This window comes from Hoplias malabaricus, chromosome 4 (genome assembly GCF_029633855.1).
Source record: "Hoplias malabaricus isolate fHopMal1 chromosome 4, fHopMal1.hap1, whole genome shotgun sequence".
NCBI classification, from domain to species: Eukaryota; Metazoa; Chordata; class Actinopteri; order Characiformes; family Erythrinidae; genus Hoplias; species Hoplias malabaricus.
In genome coordinates this window covers 15,657,171-15,681,882 of record NC_089803.1, presented here as the reverse complement: position 1 = coordinate 15,681,882, position 24,712 = coordinate 15,657,171, and the positions used below count along the sequence as shown (strand labels likewise).

The 24,712-nt window shown below is 38.8% G+C and overlaps 1 protein-coding gene across 1 annotated transcript in view; it reads left to right on the top strand.

Annotated features, from left to right (window-relative positions):
• The window catches only part of col14a1b (collagen, type XIV, alpha 1b), a 98,750-nt gene extending 75,483 nt beyond the window's left edge, over positions 1–23,267 (top strand). The window contains exons 29-48 of the mRNA XM_066667792.1: positions 1,783–1,947; positions 2,043–2,081; positions 3,516–3,654; positions 4,376–4,518; positions 4,864–4,973; positions 6,765–6,923; positions 7,427–7,504; positions 8,218–8,304; positions 8,645–8,698; positions 8,794–8,889; positions 9,814–9,867; positions 10,266–10,319; positions 10,627–10,680; positions 12,570–12,641; positions 14,415–14,450; positions 14,843–14,909; positions 15,635–15,823; positions 16,702–16,779; positions 17,883–18,035; positions 21,365–23,267. Coding sequence (XP_066523889.1) covers positions 1,783–1,947; positions 2,043–2,081; positions 3,516–3,654; positions 4,376–4,518; positions 4,864–4,973; positions 6,765–6,923; positions 7,427–7,504; positions 8,218–8,304; positions 8,645–8,698; positions 8,794–8,889; positions 9,814–9,867; positions 10,266–10,319; positions 10,627–10,680; positions 12,570–12,641; positions 14,415–14,450; positions 14,843–14,909; positions 15,635–15,823; positions 16,702–16,779; positions 17,883–18,035; positions 21,365–21,669 — 2,132 coding nt within the window. The 3' untranslated portion in view covers positions 21,670–23,267. The remainder of the gene's footprint in view (positions 1–1,782; positions 1,948–2,042; positions 2,082–3,515; positions 3,655–4,375; positions 4,519–4,863; positions 4,974–6,764; positions 6,924–7,426; positions 7,505–8,217; positions 8,305–8,644; positions 8,699–8,793; positions 8,890–9,813; positions 9,868–10,265; positions 10,320–10,626; positions 10,681–12,569; positions 12,642–14,414; positions 14,451–14,842; positions 14,910–15,634; positions 15,824–16,701; positions 16,780–17,882; positions 18,036–21,364) is intronic.
• The last annotated feature ends 1,445 nt before the right edge of the window (positions 23,268–24,712 follow it).

The following is a 24,712-nucleotide window of genomic DNA, read 5'->3' as shown; positions in this document are numbered from 1 at the left end:
GTCCAGGTCCCCTTTCTTTCTGTCCTCTTATTCCTGTTACATGATCATGTATGACAGCTTCAGTATTTGTTCACAATGTTTGTTATTGCTGTTTTAACTGAAATTAAAATAATTATAATGATAATAAAGGCGTCCCCTCCGGGGTGTATTCCCGCCTTGCGCCCAATGATTCCAGGTAGGCTCTAGACCCCCCGCGACCCTATTATTGGATAAGGGTTACAGATAATGGATGGATGGATAATGATAATAAATTAATTAAGTGATGAAAATCTCACATAATCTCACACAGTCTTTCAAAACCTTTAATTGTTGTATCAGCTGAATGCATACCTGTGTGCATTGTTAGACTATTATCTATTATTAATGTTGGCTGGCACTAAAACAGCAGCTATGCTCTGTTTAAAATATTCTAATTTATTAGCTTGCTGCTCATCAAACAGCAAAAACACCACAGAGCAGTCAGAGTTTACTTCAATCATGAATGAAGAATGAAATGTGTAGTGTAGTCTAGTTTTAAAGTTTTCCCTTGTCTCTTGCTATTTTCAAAACATTTTAATAACATTTATATTCATGAATAAACAGTCAACTTCAGCCTCACTCAAGGAACTGAAGTTGACTTGTTTATGCCAGTTCTTGTGAACACCGATGCAGATTGATGATTATATTTGGCTCCACTCAGGAGAAAACAGGAATATTTTAAGGTCAATTGTTATCTCAGCTTTAAGGCTCTAACTGCTACAACAAAACCGAAATATATCAAAGTCTCAATTATTTCAGATCTCTGCTTTTACAGTCAAATCAAATCAATTAGTAAATCTGGCTTTTATCACCTCAAAAAACATGGCAAAATCTGAAGAGTTCTTGGCAGCAAGAGATATGGAAATCCTCATCCATGCATTTATTTCAAGGAGGTTAGTTTATTGTTATGATCTCCTTACAGTTTTTACAGTTTTCCCCAAATCCATTAGGAAGCTGCAGCATAACCAGACAAAGAGGTCTGAATAAATTACTCCAATTCTCTGGTCTTTATACTGACTTCCTGTCAGCTTTAAAATAGGCTTCAAAACTAAATGGACTAGGACTTAAAGGTGATGTTCATGATTTTAATAAAAATCACTTTTTATAAAATTCAGAAGATGTTTCCTTACCATTTACTAGCTCTCGGTCTAATGTGTTTATGAAGTTTTTTACAAAGTGGCTCAAAAGGCAAGCTAAGCTTCCTTTCTCTCTTCTCATGGCAGAGAAACATCAAAGAGCCCTCCAGACATTTAAAATTATGAAAAGAGTATTAGTATATTGTTTTATTCATGCTCCATAGATGGGTGATATAGTTATTTTTGTTGTTTCAGAATATTTAGATTGGAACTGACTCTAAATTCAGGAGAGTGCTAACTGCATGAAAGTAAACAAAGAGCAAAAGTGCTACAAAATGAAATAACTCGGGTTACAAACACGTTTATGTGGTAATTCAAACAGTGAATAAAAAATTACAGACAAATTAAACTTCAGCCACTTACAAACAACCGTCGTTTTTTTTCCCTCATACATATCATTCAACCTTAAAAGACGTGGAGCTTCTGAACTTAAACAAACAAAGAGAACTGCAGTTCCCCACAATCGTATGCATTGTCTTTAACTACATAACCAACATGCAGGGATAAATAGTCCTACTAGGCATCTCAGAAAAGTAGAATCTGTCTTGTTAACAGTTCCTAGAAAAACAATTCAAGTATATTTGGACTTCTACTCTTAAGGGTGTGTTCAAAATGTGTGTGTGTGCAGGTTACATAGTGTTTGCAATTGGTTTTGCTGATGCTGACTATGGGGAGTTGGTGAGCATCGCCAGCAAGCCCAGCGAAAGGCATGTGTTTTTCGTGGATGATCTGGATGCTTTCAGAAAGATTGAGGAGAAACTTATCACCTTCGTTTGTGAGGCTGCAACAGCAAGTAAGTCAAAGTAAAATAGTTTGTGTTTGTTGTGTATTTGCTGATTTTCAAGACACATGTCTGATTTGACCTTTCGGTGTTTTGTTGCTTTTCAGCTTGTCCTTCAGTACCGATGAGTGGCAGCACAATACCAGGTCAACAACAGTTCCTCACTCACTGTGTAAACACAGTCAAGTAGCTTAAAACTCATACTCAGTTTATCAATGATGTGAAATTATATTTTGTGGTTAGTGGTAGAGACATGTTTTAGCATGTTTTCTTGATCTGTTAATTAGATTTATCAGCCATAACTGCTGCACATTTCTTTATCCTGAATTATTATACACCAGCCAGCCTCAAGAAAAACTCATCACAGTGTATCTCCTTACACTGGCACCAATGGTTCGGGATATATTAGGGGCATGAGTGAGCCTTGTGTCTTCTCTTGGACCACTTTTGATTGGTATTAACCACTGGGTTACAAGAAAATCCACTAGACCTGCTCTTTTAGCAATGCTCTGATGAAAACAGTGATCATCACAATTAAGCCATTGTCCCATTGTCAAAGTCACGCAGGTCGCTATGTTCACCATTTTTTTCCTGCTACCTCCATACACTTCAAGAACAGAGTGTTCAGTTGCTCTCTAATGTATCCCACACCTTGACAGTGCCACTGTAATGAAATAATGAGATAATGATAAATAGGTTCAAAACAAAAGGTTGGTTTTGTCAGCGCTGCACAGTAAAACGCTAGTCCTCCTGTTTCATTCCATTGAAAAATGAAAGTACTTTACATGGAACAATCATTTCAGTTTAGGGGCATGATATGTTCAAACTGATATAGGTCATATAATATAGACAATGTGAACAGCAGAACAAAGAAAATAAAACAGATTTGTTCACCAAACCAGATTTGGACCACTGTTACCTGCTGTGTGAACATTATTATTTATTTATGAAAGCCTATTGCTGCCATGCATGATAAAAAACAAATCCATAATGTATCGTTATTATTATGAGATGAGTATGTCCTAATTATGACATAAGCATCTCATTATTATGAAATATTCTCTTGTTCTTATGAGGTATGTCATTAAAACGAGACAAGCATCTTGTTTTTATGAGATATTATATTGTAACTATGAAAAAGTATCTCATTATTATGAGGATGGTATCTCGTTTTTATTCTGTTGGTTATACCGTTACTGTTCCGACAGCAGAGACATAAAAGTGCTTATCTCATGTTAACCACATAATATAATGAGATATTATTTCATAATAACAAGATGCTTACTTATGTCATAATAACAACATATTGAGGACTATTTCTATCATGCATGGCAGCAATACACTTTCATACTTAATCACTTCACATGTCAGTTTAATCTTGAGGATTGAACTCTATAATCTTGAGAATTAGTGTATATATATATATATATATATATTAATTTTTTTGGGAAATGTATAATGTTAATTAAACAGTGTAATTGATTTATTACTGGGAAACTCAGCAGACAGTAACAGTACTCTGTTTTAATATACTTTTACATTCTAAAACTGCCTTTGCCTCATGATTAACTTATGCACAGGCTTCCGGATGATGGAGATGTTTGGTTTGATGCAGCATCTCTACAGTAACCTGGAGGGCATTTCAATGGAGCCAGGAACCTTCAACAGCTTCAATAGCTACAGACTAGCCAGTGATGCACTTCTGGCACAGCCTACCAGGTTCACACACACACACACACACACAAACACACACACTAGATATTCTGTCTAGATAAGGCACGAAGTTTAAGATAAGGGAAGATACAGCTACAAGCTGAATGACTAATTTGTGCAAGAAAAATACAGGGGAACCCAATGGGTTACAGTGTGACTTCTTTTAACAATATAAGTTACAAAACAAAAAAACAGTTAAGTTAAAAAAAAGTAAAATAATTTGTTAAATATTTTATGAGCTACTTGCTCACCCAAGTGTCTTCCTTGGTATAAAGATCATAATTAACTTACATTATGATTTGAAATATAAATAACTAAACAATTTGGCCCAGAGGGAATTTAAACAGTCTTTAATTATGAAGTCACAAGAAGGACATATAGTATGTTGCCATTGTAAAAACAAAACGGACTTAAGATGGAGTTAATCTTTAATACGTTTAGACATTACAAAAACAACAAAGAAAATATTTGTTTGTATTAAACACTATCTAAAAAACTAGATAAACACTGGCTTTTCACTGGAGATTATAAAATAACCTTGTGTAAACAAACTTCAACTTTGACACAGCTAAACTGTGTTACTGACCATTTGAAGGACGTGTTCAAATTCAGCTTTCCTTTGAGAATATTGCCCACTCCAAATTACCACACACACTCTGTTTTGATTCTGTTCAGTTGTGTATTTCATTCTGAGTGTTTGACCTTTGTGGTGACCTTTTGACCCCAGGTATATTCATCCTGAGGGGCTGCCATCTGACTACACTATCACTATGCTGTTCCGCCTGCTGCCCGAGACCCCACAGGAGCCCTTTGCATTGTGGGAAATCCTTAATAGCAGAAACGAACCTTTAGTGGGTGTCATCCTGGACAGTAAGTGGAATGACCAGGGTGTGTGTGTGTGTGTGTGTGTGTGCACATAAACAAATACAACCATACACAGAATAACTTCATGAATGATATTTCCCCAAGATCAGTGTGTGTAATATATGTGTGGTATGTAGTACATTGTTTATCAGTATCTTTGTCATTACATATTTGACTTTAGCAGCACACAATATACCCAACCATTGTTATTTTATAGTATTTCCACAACTCACAATTAGCTATTAAGTAACTAATGTGACACAAACACATGAGCAGTAAAACTGAGAGGGGCCCATATACTAACCCTTAAAATTCAAGGTCATAAGGTTTCTTTCCTCTTTTTCTCCATAGATTCTGGGAAGACGCTGACATTCTTCAATAATGACTATAAAGGTGATTTTCAGACAGTAACGTTTGAAGGCCCTGAGATTAAGAAGCTTTTCTATGGCAGCTTCCACAAGGTCAGTGCTCACACACCCCCACACTCGCTGTGTTTCAGCATTTCTCACAGGAGTCTGATTTTCTAATGCCATCTGTTTTCCACCTGAAAGCGTCTTGCCGAATGCATTTATAACTGGTCTCTTATTTCTGTTAAATCTTAACCTCTACCTCAGCACTTCTGCTTGCTTTGCCCTTCCTCAGAACATTATACGTTCATCCAAAATGCATTCTTTTGTTACCAAATAATGCTACATGGGGCTGTAGATGAAGGCGATCCCTGAGTGGCAGTGCCAAATTCAGCTCTCCAGCATTTGTTAGAAGAAATAGCTTCAAAAGTTCTCTCATGGACTGCCAAGAAAGAGAACTGTTGTCATAGAAATTCACTCAGTCTGTCATTTAGCGAGGAAGTTATTCTGATATGCCTTACTGCCTCAAGTAGAAAGGCCAGTTTTACTTCTAACATTGGCACTTTTGTGTGTGTGTGTGTGTTGTGACAGCTGCAAAATCAGCCTGAATGTAGCATTCAGCAGCCTTCCCTAAAACATATAAAATATACAAAACACAGTATATATTACTGCTGAGCCAGTAGACTGTATGTGTGTGTGTGTGTGTGTGTGTGTGTGTGTGTGTATCAGAAGTGCAGGAAAATGTCAGTTTCTAGACCCCATTCCTCTGTAATCTCCATCTTCTGTGCTCTGATGATGGAGTTATTGTAGGTTTCCTGCAGAAGTGCCGCTGCTTCAGATCAGACCTGCATGGGCTTGTTAAAGAAAGTGATTGACAGGCCACAGATCTTTCTGCATAAAACCATACATCATATACCCTCTCTGCTGTTTTTGAGACAGCAAAACATAGAAGGGAAAATTCCTAACAGAACACAAACTTTGCAGAGAACTTAACTCGACTAAGTCAGATATCCTCTTTTGTATTTGACCACACAGGAGCACTTTGTAGTTTTACACTTTCAGACTGTAGTCCACCTGCTGCTCTACATACTTGTTATCCCCATTTCACCCTATTCTTCAATGGCCAGGACTACCACAGAGCAGGTTTGATTTGGGTAGAGGATCATTCACAGTGCTGCAGCGACACTGACGTGGTGGTGGTCTGTTGGTGTGTGATGTCTTGGTCTGAGTGGATCATAGATACAGCAGTGCAGCTGTAGTTTGTAAAGCCCTTGGTGTCTGTGCTGGACTGAGAACAGTCCACCTATCAAAAACATCCAGCCGACAGTACTGCTGTCTGATCCCCTCGTACTACCACAACACACACTAACACACCATCACTACGTCAGTGTCACTGCAGCACTGAGAATGATCCACCACCCAATTCATACCTGCTCTGTGGTGGTCCTGTGGGGGTCCTGACCATTGAAGAGCAGGGTGAAATTGGGAAAAGAAAGTATGTAGTGCAACAGATAAAATAAAGTCTGTAATTGTAGAACTACAAAGTGGAGCTGATGAAATAGACAATGAGTGTAGACACAAATGTAAGTTGCAAATCCAGTGATCATTCAGTGTGTGTGTATATAGTCAGCAGTTTAATTCAGGTTAAAAACACAAAGTGAATATTGTTTTTTATTACTGGCATGTTGCTGGGCACTAATTCTACATGGATTGCCTAAGCTAGAATAATCTGAAGTGCTGAAGTACTTAACTACCTCACAGATGTCTTTCTCTGAGTTACAGCTCCCAGAAATTACTTGTGTTATAGCAAAAGCTGCTTATCGTTAGCCTGGTTATACAGTGTAATGTTTGTGTTTAGGACCTTAATGGAGTTTGTGTGTGTGTATGTGTGTGTGTATGATGCAGCTGCATATAGCGGTGAGTAAGATCCAGGCGCAGGTGATGGTGGACTGTAATCTGGCTGGAGAAAAGTCCATTAATGCTGCTGGAAACATTACCACTGATGGAATGGAGGTCCTTGGCAGGATGGTTCGTTCCAGAGGCGACAAAGACAACTCTGCTCCGGTATGCTGCAGGCCTTCATGTGTGTGTGTGTGTGTGTGTGTGTGTGTTTGTGTGTGACATATAAACAGATGTGTGTAGAGTGTGTTTATTTTCACATTAAATTTCATATTAAGAAGTATCAGTGGAGTTTAAGCAGCAAAATCACTAAAATGCAGCCCTCCAGGATCAGAAAGTGCTCAACTGTACTATAGAGTTCAGCTTTCTGCCTGGTTAAACACATCGGACTAAACTTATCAACTAATTGCCCCTGTGAACTGAATACAGAGGGAATTCATAGTAGAAGAGGGGCTCTCTACAGACCTGTGGTTTAAAAACAACCCTAGTGTCGCCGCCCTCCTTCTGAACAATCAGAACAGCTTCTCTGACATTTTACCTTGCTTTCTTAATTTAAAGATTAGTTTCCCCCCCGAGGGTTAAACAGAAAACTGATAAACATGCATTTATACCCACTGTCTACAAACAGACGTCCTCAGAAGGTTTAATGTTTGTGTTTGTGTCTATAGTTCCAGCTGCAGTCATTTGATATTGTGTGTAGTACATCATGGGCTCGTCGAGACAAGTGCTGCGATCTTCCAAGTCTGGTGAGCATATTAATTCTGCCCGCTGTGTGTTTGTGCAAATTATAGTAGAGTATTGTACTGTAGGGAACAGTTTACACACTCAGTGTGTGAGGCTTTGGTGTCGTTGTGGGGACCACAGGCTTGTCCCCACAAAGCAAACCATCAAATTTATAGGTAAAAGACATATTTCAAGGTTGGGGTTAGTTTTGTGCTTGGGCATGTCTCCACAAAATAAAGTCTGTGTCATGGCTAAACAGTGCATGGAACCTCAGGTCTTCTATTGTGTTTATGCGATAAAGAATTAAGGAAAGAAAGTGAATAAAAACCCCCAAACATTTTACAAAATTGTTCTGGTAGCACTCTACAATAGATGTTCATTAATTAACAGTACTTAAGACTGTTTTAAGTAAAAAGACTTAAAAGCGGTTAAGTAAAGTTGCAATTAATTATAAAGTAATGACAGAAACACGATCAAACACCATTTTAGGAATTTATAAAACTGTAAAATGTTACAATTGTTCTCAGTTTCTTTAACGAAAAAAAGAGTTTTCAGCATATGATTCTTGTTGTCATAGCGACTAGTTGTCCTTGCAAATTTGAGAGAGGAGTAATGATAAAAGAAAAAAAAAACACTTCTCAGAGAGATTTCTGTTGCATAAATATTATTCGGGTGTGTGTTAGATATTGAAAAGCTGCTGCTTTTTCTTAATTTTTTTTTTCTTGTTTAACACTAGAGAAAGGAGGCAGACTGTCCTGCTCTTCCTCGGGCCTGCACCTGCACTCAGGACAGTAAAGGCCCTCCCGGTCCCCCCGGACCACCGGTATGCACCACGTCCAGTGTGTTAATTATACACATTGCTGATGCAGCAATAAAACCTCTCTCATTCTCATTTCCTTTTTTGCTTACTTCTCAGAATCCACATAATTCATTATCCTAATTCATTTATAAATGCAACATACTATTTGTAGTTACTGCCAGCAGTATCTGTTAATACTAAGTTTTGAAAGCAATACACACTGTTTTTCAAAAGAAACTTATTTACAGATTATTCACAGTAGTTCCAGATGTGTTTAAACCCTCTACAGCTAGCTCGATCTGATTAAACTGGCTTTTAGTGTAACGTACATTTGTGTGTGTGTGTGTGTCTGTGCACTCAACAGGGAGGTGTTGGTCTCAGGGGGTCAAGAGGAGATCGTGGAGAGCCTGGTCCTGTGGTACGGTTTTCCCCTTAGTCCAACAGACCTGATCAATGCACCAAATACATGTGTATTAAGGGGTATGATGTTGTGTTTTTCCTTATGAAATATAGGGACCAGTCGGTCCAATGGGAGACGCTGGAGTGCCTGGACCCCAGGGCCCACCCGGCCCTCAAGGGCCCAGCGGACGATCCATCAGAGGCCCCCCGGTAACATACAATACACAGACATGCACACGTTTTTATGTCGAAATATTATGGATCATATGTATGTAACTGTATGTGAAAATGTGTTTTTTCCAGAATGTATTAAATGTCACTGTGATGTATTAAATCTTTATCTATGAGATGGTTTGCTGAGAGTGACCCTGTGTCTTAAGCGGCGAGCATCAGCTGTTTGAGACTTATGGGTTTTGATGGATGCTAAGCTTCTTTTTCTGACATGTGGTGCTGCTATACCTCTCGGATGAACAGTGTATCAAAGATAATCTCCTGTTTTGGGTGAAGTCTTGAAATGTTTACTGATTGGTCAAGAACTGATTTACTTTCTGATTCATGTGCTGCAGTGACAGTTGTGGTTTAGACACATCGCTCACTCACTTTGCTTGAAGTCAGGATGCAGTATAAGACATTTAGACTAATATCGCCTTCACTTTTGGAATGCAAACGTATTTATTAAAGAAATATACTATAGAAATAAACTGTATATTAAATAATATACAATGATCTTGGAAATAAATATTTCATATACACAGAGTAGGGAAATATTACTGAAGTATATTGTCATTAACTGACTTTAGCATTTAGACATGTGTGTGTGTGGGAGTGGGAGGTTTTAGTGTTTTAATACCCCTCACACACTACTGTAAATGGCTGATATATGATACAATAATAGGTATGCTCTATAACTGAGGTGCTGACAGATGCCAGTGAAAGTGAACACTTTTCTTACCTTGTAAATCATTTACAGGTGACTAGGTTGTATAATCACTGGCCTTAAAAGTGCAGTTTATGAAGATGGATAGATATATGTTTAGTCAAATTAGAACAGTTAAATTTACTTACAAGTTTCTACCATGCTTATTATGATAATGATAGTGTATTGTAACTTACAAATTGTGTGTGTGTGTTTAGGGTGGTCCAGGTGAGAGAGGGGAGAAGGGTGAAGCAGGACCTCGAGGGGTTCAGGTACTCTCAGCACACCAGAGTTTCCACTTTGTGACTGTGTGGCCTATTTTAAACCTATTTAAAATCTCAGTAGTAAGTGTATAAATGCAATATGGTGGCTTTTATAAACCCAAATGCCTGGACGTCTATTGAAATAGGCCTGTCGTTTTAGGGGGTGAATATTTATGCAGTCACTTATTTTACATTAAATATTTTAATTAATTTTCATTTCTTCCTGTTCATTTCCTATAATACACTGATAATAAGAGCGAAAATGTATATGAATATGTTAGAAATAGTTAAACTCACTGCTCTTCTTCCTGATTTAGATTTCTCTAAAAATGATAAACAATTACGACAGAATATTACACTCTAGATTTGCTCTGTTCGCAATAAAATTATTACACGTTTCTCTACAGGGAGTGCCAGGAACACCAGGGTCTCCAGGACGGGAAGGCCCTCCAGGCCCCAGGGTAATATTTCTGTTGCTGTTTGAGTGATAGCTTTCGCTTAATTGGCTTTCTGGAAACATCCTCTTCCTTCTTCAGTCTCACCTCACTTAGATATGTTTGTCCAGCTTTCTGCTCAGTGCAGAGTCATCTGGTTTCATCTGTAGCACTTAAATATTTTCATATCACTTGATGAATGAAGTAGAACATAGAGGTGTTTTATGAGCAGTGTTGGGCAGAGAGCCATGTTGGTTGATACATGGTTTTGCACGTGGTCAGTTATCATTTGTAATGATTTGGCTGTCGATAATAAGTATGTTCTGCTCCAAAGGGTTTGCCGGGTAAAGATGGACCCCAAGGCAGAGTTGGTCCTCCTGGAAGTATTGTGAGTACACACACACACACACACAAATACATACTCTTACCCACACTTTAAACCAGCTTAGCCTAGGTCTACATTCTTGATAAACAAAGATGAAAATCACAACATTTTTCTTTGAATAGATATCACAGTTCTCACTCATAATTCTTCAGTATACAATTTGTTTTGTAATAAATAATGGATATTGTAATCTGATTCATGATACTTTAGTACCACATGGAAACAAGCGGAGATTTGAGTACAGTTGATAAATCAGCTTCAATGCTTGAAATCTGGTGCAGATTACCAAAAATGTATGCAGATATTTCATTAATGAGCCAATGAAAGATGACATTCAGTCGCTTGTAAGCTAACAGCTATTCACATAGACCAGTGGTTCTCAAACTTTTTCTATCGTTCCCCACCTCATACGAAGGGGAATTTCCGCACCCCATCTGTACCATATTGCTCCCCAAAAAAAGGTAATAAAATACACATGCAGTTTACAATTCTCAAATTTATTTAAGTAACACCAACTTCTATCTATAAATCAGTAGCTTAACATTATAACACCATTAACAACATACAACATTAACATCAATGTTCAAAAATACTGAAAATCGTCCTACTAATTAAACTGTGCTTCAGTTTCTCATTTTTCCATCTGTGCAAAAATGAGCAAAGGCAAGTGCAAGGGAGTAGGAGTCAAAGCCCACCCCATACCCAAAATATTAGATAGCTTTAAGCTGATTTCTATGTAGATAAGGCAGTAAAATAGTACATTTATAATGGTGTGGAACAGCGTTTGATTAATATTTACATTTTAGAGTGAGGCTGTAACTTGCTGCATGTTTAGAGCGCTTTCTCACAACCTGAGCACACATAATGTTAACGTTATCTAACTCTCAGATCCTCCTCTGTTACCCTAGCAGTTATATACAAGCCACTTTCATAACTGTAATTAGCCGTCATTGTTGTCTGTTGTCCTCTCATTACTGACCTCAAGCCCAGAGCTGGTAAAAACTAACTTTATAAACCAGACTCTGAAGGTGAATCAGAGGCCGTGAAGCTGATGATTGGAGCATTATATTTAAACAGGCGCCTTAACGAAGGCTGAAAGAAGACCCACCTTATCTGACTCGCTGCCAAAACACTTAATCTCTGTGGCGCATTTTAAAAATAAAAGTTTGCAAATAAAAGCAGATTTTGGTTCCAGGCAAGCTACATTTTTCTGGGGTCCTATCTAACATTATTTTAGTTTGTTTAAGGGCTAATAATGAATCCATTGTTAGTGGGTGCTTTTTACTGAGAAAGCTTTATAGACAAAGCAAAAAGGCATTAATAAAGACAGGCTCATTAATAAAGAAATGCTCATATCTTCAGATTCCTTGCGCCCCACCTGCAATACCCACACGCCCCACACTTTGAGAAATGCTGACATAGGCAAAGTTTGAGATCCTTACCAAACTACTGTATATAGTGTAAAAAATACTGATCATAAATATTATAACACAAATCTTGTTATTGAATCTAATCACATTGATTATAAAATCAAGATTTCATTATTTATATGAATATTATATATATACACCTACTATTTTTGAAACTAGCAGGAAATTCCTGTATGTACCATATATCTCTTACCATTCTTTCATCTCTTTTCCCCCAATGCTGTTCTACCCATCATTTGTTTGTGCTTCGTAAATGTTTCTAAAGTGTTAAAACATACTCATACTTCGTGTGGATATTGGGCTATTGCCCTAAAGCCTCAACATCCTGGAATTCTCTTATGTTCCAGTCCTTCTTTCATCCCAGCACCATTTCATAGATAAACATGATTTAACTGCTGCATGCTTATTCAACCTGGAAGTAAGTGGTTATCTGCTTTTACAGCTGCTCTCTGTTCTCTGCAGGGAGGTCCAGGAGCTCCCGGAGCACCGGGTCAGAACGGCCCTCCTGGACCCATTGGAGAGCAGGGACCTCCAGTAAGTTCAGAATGAAGAATAAACAATAACAGTTTTTATAACAGTCCTGAAATACTGTGGCATCTGTTTGTCCTGTAAAGGTCAAAAAAGGTGTTTATATTTCTTCAGTTTCAAATAAATCAGTTTGCGTGATAATGCAGATTATGTACTTAAGCTAACAGTGCCACATTTGCAAAGAGAGCAGAGAGATGAAGCCAAACTCAGATAAATCAGATGCACCTCTTTTGAAATGATAATTATATCATCTTATCAGCTTTAGTGCCCATGAAAATTCTAAGAATAAATTAAAGACAGTAGCAATAACAGATCAAGGTTTCATTATCTGCTGTAATTTCCAGATAAGAAAATAATACAGCAGAAAGAGTCTAACTTAAATATATACCCCGGTGAATGTAGGTGAAGATAGCGTGGGATTCTAAAGGGTGTCACAGCTTCTGTCCCAACATTTATCTGTCTAAAAATATGGTATATTCATTAATTATCTGTAAGCGCTTATCCAGTTCAGGGTCGCGGTGGGTCCAGAGCCTACCTGGAATCATTGGGCGCAAGGCGGGAATACACCCTGGAGGGGGCGCCAGTCCTTCACAGGGCAACACAGGCACACATTCACTCACACGGACACTTTTGAGTCGCCAATACACCTACCAACGTGTGTTTTTGGACTGTGGGAGGAAACCGGAGCACCCGGAGGAAACCCACACAGACACGGGGAAAACACACCAACTCCTTACAGACAGTCACCCGGAGTGGGAATCAAACCCATAACCTCCAGGCCCCTGGAGCTGTGTGACTGCGACACTACCTGCTGCACCACCGTGCCGCCGCAAATATGGTATAGTTATGTTATATGTAACACCTGGTTAGAGAAAATGGCTTAGGCCTGAAAGATCACTGGTTCGATACCCAAGAAACAATGGGAGCGGTGGGAGTGAAGGAACAGCACTGTCCTCTTCCTCAATCCACAGCTTGAACAAGGCACCAAACCCCCAACTGCACCCAGGGATGGCTGCCTGCTCCTCTGGGTGTGTGTTCACAGCCCTTAGTGCATTTGTCTTTATGTGTTCAATGCCACAGTTGGGTTAAATGCGGAAGACAATTGTACAATGACACATAATTACACATTATTATTAATGTTATCGTTATTATTATCATCACGTGGTCTCAATTAATGGAAACACACAGAAGGAACGTCAGCTCAGACACTGAATCTTAGCCTTTTCCAAATGATGTTATTAAAGCAGTGGTTCCCAAGCATTCTCTGCAGTGTCCTGCTTTTGCAGATGAGATTATTTACAGTACGCTCACATTCGTAGAGTGATGATGCAGAGGCAGTAGGATGTGTGTAGAAGTTTAATGTGAAAGTGAGTTGCAGCTAAATTGCATAAAGTGCAACCACACACCCCCTCCCCTCTTCCTGACCCCCAAACACTTGAGGAACAGTGAACAGTCAGAAAGAGTGCCAGAGAAAAACTTTTAATGTGTACACATTTTTGAGAGTATTTTGTCTTAAAGACAAATAAAGAAAATAAATAAATAAATAAATAAAATAAAGACACATATACTATATAAAATATCACACATTAAAAACAGATAATACACACCTGCCCCAAAACCAGATACTTTGTCTGGCTTCAGCTTTCAATTCTTCCAGATTAATGTATTAATGTACAGCAGTGTAAATGCGCAAGGATTTTTTAAAATTATTATTATTTCAGCAGGATATGGAAAGTCTTATTTCACACTGTAACTGATGTTTTTAACTGCCTGTCTCAGGGTACTGCAGGCACCAAAGGTGAGAAAGGAGAACGGGTAAGTGCTTTGATTTTTCCTATTTTATGAATAGTCTTTTCTTTGAAGCTTTTTGACAAGCCATTTCTGTGCATTCTGTTAACAGTACCATTGAGACAAGCATAACTTAGATGATCCTTCACAACTATTCCTATGTTTTTGAGTGTATCTGAGTGTGTGTGTGTGTGTGTGGGTATTGACCCACCCATTCTGGAGGTGAAGACATTTTTTGCATGAATATGGGCCTCCATCTTTAGAGTGTTTTTTTTTTGTAGCCTTCTGACTCATACTCTGCTTTTTACATGCTGCAAACCAAAGCCTGAATCACACCACGTCTTTACAGTTTAAAATAGCACTATAAATCTGTCTGAACTCTACCTGTCCGTACATGTGTGCATGTATGTGTTCTGCAGGGAGATATGCAGTCTACTTCTTCAGTTCAAGCCATTGCCAGACAAGTCTGTGAACAGCTCATTCAAAGTGAGTCAGCAGCACTAGTACAACATCACTGGGGACGAGTGAATATGCAGATGTCTGAACTCATCTTAATATTCATTTACATTATGAAATACAGTCAACCCTCCATTTTAACCAAATGCAGATTGAAAATATACAGGGGAAAATATTTCAGAAGTTCTTGAAAAAGCAAAATTACACTACACTGAATAGTGATGTGTCGGCATACCCTGCTGTATCCTCATCCTCACCCACCCTCTGTCTCTCCAAAACATGTCATTTGAGCATTGTTCACTTTGATTCTTGTCTATTTGTTTATTTGAATTGTACTATGTTATTAGACCTAGGTTGGTTGAATTTATTTTTGATTTAATATTGGTTGAGTATATTTATCTTGACAAAATTCCCTAAACATTGTAGTATAACAATTATTTATAGTTTTTCTCACTGTATTTGGTATTTTGAGTAATCTAGAGATGATTTAAGGGCTAGGGAGCCATTCCATTTTCAATTTTATAAACAGCATTTTAGCATCTGCTAAATTTGTTTTTCATTGGGCTTCTTGAGACCAACCCCCCAGCTGGTAGCGAGGGCACTGTGTGTTCAAATAACCTGACTAAACACTTAGGCTGCTGCTGAAGCTTGTTTGGGAGCCACAGTTTTAAGCAAATTTAAAGGGAATTTTTATAGATCATAAGATTCATTGTGATCTATGTGAAATTTTACCCTTCCTCTCACTGTTCTTTCAGGTCACATGGCCCGTTTCAACTCTATTCTAAACCATGCTCCAAGCCAGCCGGTGTCTATCCGCACAATTGCTGGGCCCCCAGGAGAACCGGGCCGCCAAGGACCTCCAGGACCACAGGGAGAGCAGGGTCCATCCGGGCGCCCAGGATTTCCTGGATCTAATGGAGAAAACGGACAACCCGGAGGCAGAGGTGTTGAGATAAAGGGTTAACGTGTTGATTATAGAGTGGAGATGAGATCACTCTTAACGGGGGATGAAACATGAACTATCTGCCACAGCTCACTTTTTAAATTACCTACTGCTAATTGATGAATTGCAGTTTTACTATAAAGATAATGGAGGAACCTGTGTGTTCTGGAGTATTGATAAGATTAAGATGAAATCAGAGATTAGAACGGAATATGATGATCTATCCGATCTTTCATCTGTCTGATTATAAGAGATTAAAGATTAATTTATTGACAGTTTTTTTGGATTAATGTTAATATTTAAACTAATTTTAAAATTGTGTGCAATGAACTGTCAGCAACGCCTTGTAAAGAACGTCAGTCAGAGAAAGATGATGTAAATATTGCATATTGCAATATTGAACGTGTTTAAAAATCATAGCCATTGTTACTGAAACCTTCTATATTGTGATATATATTGAGATTGAATAATTGTCCGGCCCTATGTCAGAGCATTCAAACTGCCTGAAAGATGCTTGCATTATATTTAAAACAGCTAAGTCATGGTTTTGGAGAAATCAGCCAGTTTGATCTATTTTCATATCGGCTGGAGATACATTGTCAGAAAAAAAGAAGCAGGACCTTTAGTCATAGAAGCAAATAATGCAGCAGTGTAATCCATGGTATTCCCCTTTAAGGCTTTAGTGAAAAAGTCAGTGTCTGTCAAACCAGACGTAAGACGTGTGGAAATGGAATGTGCCCTGCGTTCCACTGATGAATATGAGTGAAGGTTGGTAACGGATGTCTCTCTCTCTCTCTCTCTCTCTCTCTCTCTCTCTCTCTCTCTCTCTCTCTCTCTCTCTCTGTCTCTGTGTGTGTGTGTGTGTGTGCGTGTGATCAGGTCCACCAGGTGAAAAAGGAGAGAAGGGAAGCCCAGGTGTGGGTGTCCAGGGCCCCAGAGGGCCTCAGGGACCTCCAGGTAAACAATCACACAGGGCACACAATAGACATTAAAAGAACAGCTCAGAAAGGAGATGTGCTTTTGGAGCTTAACGGGGAAAAAAGTCAAACTGCACTGCAGGCAGGATCTTTTGAAGTCTTTATCTCACATGGTCAGATGTGTCTGGGCTGAATGGGGGTGAATTATTAGGGAGGGAACAGACCAAGTGTGAAATTTCTAAACAATCCAACGGTTCATGAATGGGGATCAAAGTGGGGGCAGTAGTGCACCTGTGAACATTATCTGAGGGTCCACAAGCTAGCTGTTAGCCTAAGGATGTTACGCAATGTGAATGTCTGTGAATCAGTGAATGATGGTGTTTCGCTAGCCTGTTTTGCTTGTATTGTAGATTGTGCGCCACGTGTTAGAATAGCAAGGGCTAGGGGAATTTGGGGACGATATTTTGAGGATGACTTGTGGGTTCACTTATCCTAGATATGTATTATGAAGTCACGTATGGCCCCATGAGACTGTGTGAGAGTGGGGTGCCTTATTCAGACAGCTTCAGTAAGGACATCCTGTTGTTTTATCGACATCCTTTAAATGTGAGATTTTACGAGATCTTGTCTGGGTTCACCACGCTATGGAACACACATTCACATTTAAAGCACAACTTAATATTTTTACCTTAAACTTATACCTTCATCGTGAGGCTTCACTGATCTGTAATAGGGAGAATAGGGCTTGTGCTTTTCCTACCATCCTCCAAATGTTATATAGTGCAGTTTCTGCAGTGCTGAGCCTGGAGTAGTCAAAGGCTCTATTCTCCTTTAGGTTTTCCTTTAATATTAGTGTTTTAAAAAAAATGTCTGATATAGTTAATCACTAAACAAACATAAATATCAGGACTGAATCAATGTCTGTGGGTAACTATTTTATATTGAGAAACAATTCATTGCTGATTGCAGTGCATGATGGGAGTTCTAGTTGCTAGGGTCATCAGTGCACAACTGAATACCGAAGCAAAGTTTAAGGGAACACTCACCCCCACAAAGGAAATGAAGAGACTGTTGAAGTCTGTGACCCATGTGTGCATGTGTTATGTGTTTTGTGTGCGTGTGTTTGTGTTTGTGTAATCTCAGGGCCACCTGGTGAGGGAAGAACTGGTGGTCCGGGCCCTGCCGGTCGTCCGGGTAACTCTGGAACTCCGGGCAGGCCGGGCATGCCTGGGCCAGTAGGACCTGCCGGACCCCCAGGCTACTGTGATCCTAACTCCTGCGGATACAGTGTCGGAGGTTAGTTACTTTCATTTATGCTCACACACACACACCCAAATACACATACATACAGAAATGTACTAGGACCTCTGAGAAAATGTAAAATGAATGTTGTTTATCCTTGGCAGTGAGTGTTTATACGCCTGAACAAACAGCAATAAAATTCGAATAAATACAAATAAACATTAATTAAATAAAGTCTGATTTATATTTGTCTGTGTGTCAAGGCTCTGTTTTGGCAATTTAAAATTTCATTGGTACCACTTTACAACAAACAACACTTATAAAGTTTATAGTTTGTTTATGATCTGTTTATTAAAGGTTATTAGTAAGGTTATAAACATATTAAAACTCACTAATAATCAGTTATGTCTCATAGGTAAAAAGGTTAACAGTGTCCTGTTATTTGCCTAATTGTGATCCCACATACATCTACAGCTGTTAAACCTCAGATCTTGCCGGATACTGACCTTACTATGCCTTCTACATCAGTCGTCATTAACCCTGTCAATTTCAGCACATATTCATTAATACGTTTAATCAATTAATCACTGATAGAATGTCTTCTTAGACAACGATGATAATACGGTGTGTACCTTTACATATGAAATGTATAAATCCATATTCTCAGGTCTTAGTTTATTCTTTACCTTGCCATTTTCAGTAAATTCCTTGACACATTCAGCATTAGACAAAAAAGAGGTCACGGTCACCCCGTGTTCAAAATTGTTATTAATGACCTTTAATGTGTTTTAACTTAATTTAACTTAACTTAATTAATAACCATATAATAAACAGATTTAAACCATTTATAAGTGTGGTCGTAGTTGTAAGTGGTACTTAATTTTTGAAAAAAAAATAACAGGCAAGATATTGTTTATTTGTGTTTATTCTTATATAACACTCATGTTGTTACAGATAAAACACGCTTCCCATGAAAATAACAGTTCTTTTCAGGAGTGCATGGATTATGCACTATTACACCACCTATCCATGCCTCAAAGTTTTCCATCATCTTATCACCACATCAAACCACACCTTTGATGTCCTGTTCAGATGATTCTTCCTTGCACGTAATTGTACTCAAAATTACACAAAACTGAGAACTCTGCATTCTGTCATGTGTGACACTGGTGGTGAAGACCAGGGCTACTCATGACAACAGTGGTTTAGTAGTGTTTGTAGATGTAGACCCTTAGGTTTAGTGCATGGTGCAGTTTAAAATGAACACTAAGGCCACTGATACACAGAGAGCTTTTTAAGCTGTATAAACGTGAAGAGTGAAGCCATAACAGAACAACGAGGAATGTGTTTAAAGAGAAAATACAGCTGCCTTTTGCTGCAGTGCCAACAAAATTAATGCTAAAAATAAAAAGCTATCTCTGGTATCATGACCCTTAGTACTGTGTGGATCTTTCAGTGTCATATTAGATCCAAACAGCAGTTTGTGTATATTTTTATGTGTGTGTATGTGTGTGTATATGTGTGTGTGAGTGAGCATTGCATCTATGCCGAATCCCACCTAAGCATCCTATAAGCATAGCACTTGTGTGAACTCTATCAATATGCAGCTGATTTTCTTCTCTTCTGAGATGAATGCAGCGTTGAATGCTCTGTACGTAATGTCAGCGGCTTACGTAAGAGTTTATGCCATAAATACTGTCTAATGCAAAAGTGGACACCTTTGGTAGAATTACATTTTCAGTTGTAAAGCACCTCATGAAACTGGCTTGTAACGCACACACTCACTCATACATATTGTCCGTTGTTACCGTACTCAAACGTCAAGCATACAGCTGCTAATGCACCTGACTAACCAGGTATAGTGTCATACCGGCCAGCCATTTTAAAATGCTGTAAGGGATGTGCACTTACTTCCAGAAAATAAACAACATGTAATTCGGCCAGGGGTGCCCAGACTTCTGCATGTGACTGTATTAGTTATGCAGTGCTTATGTGTAGATTTCGGTGTGTGTATTTCTCCTGTATTTGTGGATATCTTTATCATTTGAATGATAAAGAAGCATCATCGCTGTGGTGTTATCAGTGATTCAGTCAAAGCCTCGTCTGAATGTATCACTGTCTGTCTTACTGACCTCTCTTGATTTTGTTTCTGTCTGTCTGTCTCTCTCTCTCTCTGTGTCTCTGTCTTTCTCTCTTTCCAGTTGACGACCAGACACAGTTTGTGAATGAGTACTAAGCAGCAGGCTCTATTCACACACACTGTGTAGATTGTGGGTACAGATGCCTGGAGTCTTTTCTTAACTATCTCATATGCACACACACACTCACACATGCACACACACACACACTGTGCAGCTTATAAAACGCTTGCTCTGCCTTGGATAAAAACGCAGGTTCATTTACACACCTTACAGCCATAACAGTGCAGTCTTTGGTTGCATTGTTGCTAATCAGCTATATATAGCTAACATACTGACTGGGGATGTACCTTACTGTGTAAATGTCAGAGACCATCCATGTATTTATTTATTTATTTATTTATTTACCTTTTACAAAAAAAGGTCATTAAATACAAGTTATCAAATATTATTTCTGAATGATTCTGAGAAGGTTGCTTATAAAATAATCTACTTTTATAAGGCAGGGGAAGTCAGCAACAAATGACAGGAGTATCCAAACCTATAGTTAAAAGCAATGCTCAATTTTAATAAACAAAAAACAAAAAACACTTGTTTCCTCGGAATTTGCTAGTCTTCCGTCTGTTTGTGTGCTCAGAATTTTTCTAATGTGTTTACAAAGCCTCAGTGTCTGTAAATGGGTAAAAACCAAAGTGTATCTGTCTTTTTGAAAGTGCTACACAACAAAACAACTCAAGTTACAAATGAGTTTCTGTGGTAATTCAAACAGTGAATAAAAACGTACAGACGAGTTACACTACAAACAGTACTGTTCCACCTTAAAAGACGCTGAGCTTCGGAACGTAAACAAATGCGAGAACACTGATTCGAAAATGAAACCTGTTTGTTGAGATCTTTCGGTAATACTCTGCTTTCTTTCTCAAACCGATAAAAGAATAACTTAACTAACGGCCAGTTTGACTGGAAACAATATAAATGTGGGGATGTCTCTGATTTTACACAGTAATATGTGTGTGTTTGGTGTTCATGACCTGAGCTCATCTGGCTAACACACGCACACCAACACTCACATCACTCACAAACTATAATTCTACTTCCAGCTTGCTGCTGCGGGTGTAGTCGTGATGTCATCAGTGACCATGTGCTTGTGTGTCCTGTCCTTCCACTCTGTGCTGTGTCTGTGTGTGTTTGCTTGTGTGTGCGCGTGTGTATTTGTGCCCACGTGTGCCGCTTGGTGGTGGTCAGAGAGGGAAATTGACCCTGAAGTGACTGACAGCGATATTCCCGTAGTCCCACTGTCACCGAATACTTACCAACCGTACAATCCGGAAGAGGAGGGCGAGGAAGAGGACCCCTACGGCAGTTATGGAACATACCCCTCCTACTACCAGCCCAACTACCCCCAGCCCCGTCCCGTCGAGCCCAACGACCCAGTGATAGGGGAGGAGGCAGAGGAGATGAGGTCCCCAGGGATACAGCGGAGGACTCGAAATGTAGCGGAGCGGAAGCAGACTCGGAATGGAGACTCAGAAACGAGCACCATTTTCTGATAACCTCCTGTAAGCACCCTTAAACCCTTGTTAACCCTTAAAGGAACAGTTTGGCCAAACTCTAGTTTAATATTTACTAAATATTTCGGTTAGACGAGACATGTTTGGTCTCCAGACTCTGCAGCTTTAGTTTTGTGCTGGAACTGTGAAGCTAATTAAAGGAACACTAGGTTTTTTTTTTCCTTTTCTTTCCTTGGTCTCCCCCTAATGTAATTCGTTTTTACAGCACTGTACTGAAATGAATGGGAAGGGTAAAAGAGGGGGTATGTTTTCCAACCCTCCCCCAATAATTCCATAGTGCAGTTTCTGCAGTGCTGAGCCCAGAGGAGCAATGACAGAGGCTCTATTCTCTCTATTACCGTTCAGTGACGCATCACAATGATTCTGAAGCTTTAGTTCAAAATATTATATAGTGTTCCTTTAATGGGGCATAAGCTTCCATCATACGTTAGCTTCATAGCTATTAAACGTGTTTTGGCTGATCAACTACATCTGAGGTTGAGTAAATGTGATGTTTTATCTAACTGTTGCTTTAAAGTTCTGTTATATCACCTGCTAGGCTCAGTACAGCACAGAAACCACTCTTACTCATGACACTGCATTGTCCATAATGGATTATGGAGACTATGCAGAACGCAGCTGTGTTGGGTGGACTGTCTTTTGGAGGGTTTGTGAATGAGTAGGATTAAGAGAAGTGTTTTAAAAGTGTTTGAGGTCTCGTTTAAGTGGAAGCAGAGATGTATTGTGTGAAAATCTCTAAGTGCCTGATACACAGTGAACACAGGACAGAATCTCTCTCTCTCTCTCTCTTTCTCTTTCTCTCTCTGTAGAAAATTTTCGAGGAGTGTTCTGTTGCTTAGTACTTGTAAATTAACTTTCATATCAGCAGTCGTGTACAGACCACTTTTTGATGTTTACAAAGTTATCGGCTCTAATCTACCCTTTCAATCATCTGAAACCTAATTCATCCTTCAGTCTTTCTGATGTCTGTTTTAAAGTCCAGATGCCTCTGTATTAAGTGCCTGTTTATAATGTTAATCACATGTATGTCGGAATTATTCTAGTGGATTTTGTAGATAAGTACTTTATCTCAACCGTAACGAAGAACAGTAGATCACTACATTTTATGAATCCTTGGCTGAAGTCTTTTTTTTTTTTATCCATTAAGAGTAAGCTTAATGAAACATCATTCTCTTTATTTATTTCGTCTCACTGCTAGTCTCTCTACAGTGTGCTCCTCATATAAAACCATAAATAAGGAGTTTCTTAACTTATGGATCATTACAGCAGTGAACTTCTTGCTGTGGTACATTCCGGTGTTCACATATGCTCATCATGCATTTATGAAATAGAATGGTGCTAAATGTATAAATATATATGGATAGACTGATTTTGTGGAGTATGTGGAATGTTTGGTTCATATATACTGTCAGTTTGCTCCCGTATACTGTCAGTGTGCTTAGAGATTTGTTTTATTCTGGTTTAAATTCACACTTCAAGTAAAACAGACCATGTAGAACTGCTTGTGGAAAGCTTCATGTTCACAGTAGTGAAAATTCACAATAAGAGATTTGTCTTGTTTTGAGTCAAGCTTGTTTTTTAAGGCAATAAAACAAATGTTCCACCAAAACTGCTCTTCTTCGTTGTCCTTAGTTCATGTTTGAGGGTTCGGTCATGCAGTTTGCACAGTGCTAAACTCCTGGATGTAGGCTTTCGTCCTCTGTCATCTAAATTAGCCTTTAGATCCAGTGCAAAGCATTTTAACCTTGTGTCTCTGAACACACTTGGCTGATCTCTATTAAAGTGGTGAGAGTTAAGGGTTACAGACTGAATACATACACCATCTGTCCATTCTCACCATCCATTTTATCAGCTCCACTGACCAGGAGCATTTTGTTTGTACAGTTACAGACTGTATAGCCCATCTGTTGCTCTGCATACTTTGTTCTTCAGTGGTTGGGACTGTCACATGACCCCCACAGAGCAGGTATGATTTGGGAGGTGGATCATTCTCACCCAGATCTCATTCTGTGTTGGTTGTCTTCAAGTCTCTAATAAAGGCGTAGTTCACGTCTGTAATCAAAAGACACTTATTAAAAAATTCAAAAGGTATTTCCTCACCATTTGCTAGCTCTTAAGTGCATTTGTGTGCTCGAAACCAGTCTAATGTGCTTACAAAGCCCCAGGGTCTGCAAATGAATGAAAAATCAAACTGGATCGGTCCGGTATGCTAGTTTTTCTCTCCCTGCTCATGGCAAAGACATCCAGAATTGTTTTACCCAATGGACAGAACTCCAAATATTGGACAACACGAACCGAAATGAGGACTGCACTATTCCTGCTCTACAGGTGGTTGAGGTTTTGTTTCTGCAGTTTCGTATCATTAAGGTGGAAATGTCTCCAAATTCTGGAGACGCTAACTGCATTACTCAAAGTGCTACACAACTAAACAACTCCAGTTAGAGTTTCTGTGGTAATTTAAACAGTGAATAAAAACGTACAGACAAGTTAATCTTAAGCTACGTACAAACAAGCCGTCTTTTTCCCTTTTCGTTCCACTCTAAAAGACGCGTTTCAACACAATTGTAGACGTTCTATTTAAAGCTTCATAACTAAGGTTCTGTAAACATCGATGTAGGTTCAGAATGTGCAATCTGAAGAAACTAAAACACAAATGAATTTGTGATGTCACAATGAAGTTAAAATAAATAAATAAAAAGTATTCCTACCTGGGCTGATATGTGAATGATACACAACACAGAACAACGAATCTCAACAGAGTATGTTTACATGCATCAGTATAAAAGGACCATTAACAGATATACATTTTAACAGTAGTGTACAGTGAAGAAGTAGGAAGTGTTCATTAAGAAATTATTTAGTATAAGCCCACAACTGGTCAAATCCTGGGCCTATGAAAATAATCTCTCTCTCTCTCTCTCTCTCTCTCTCTCTCTCTCTGACTCAGGTGTTCTCCCTCTCTCAGACATGCAGGGTCATGATCCTAACAGGATTAGGGAAGTATTTAGGTCAAATAAGGTGT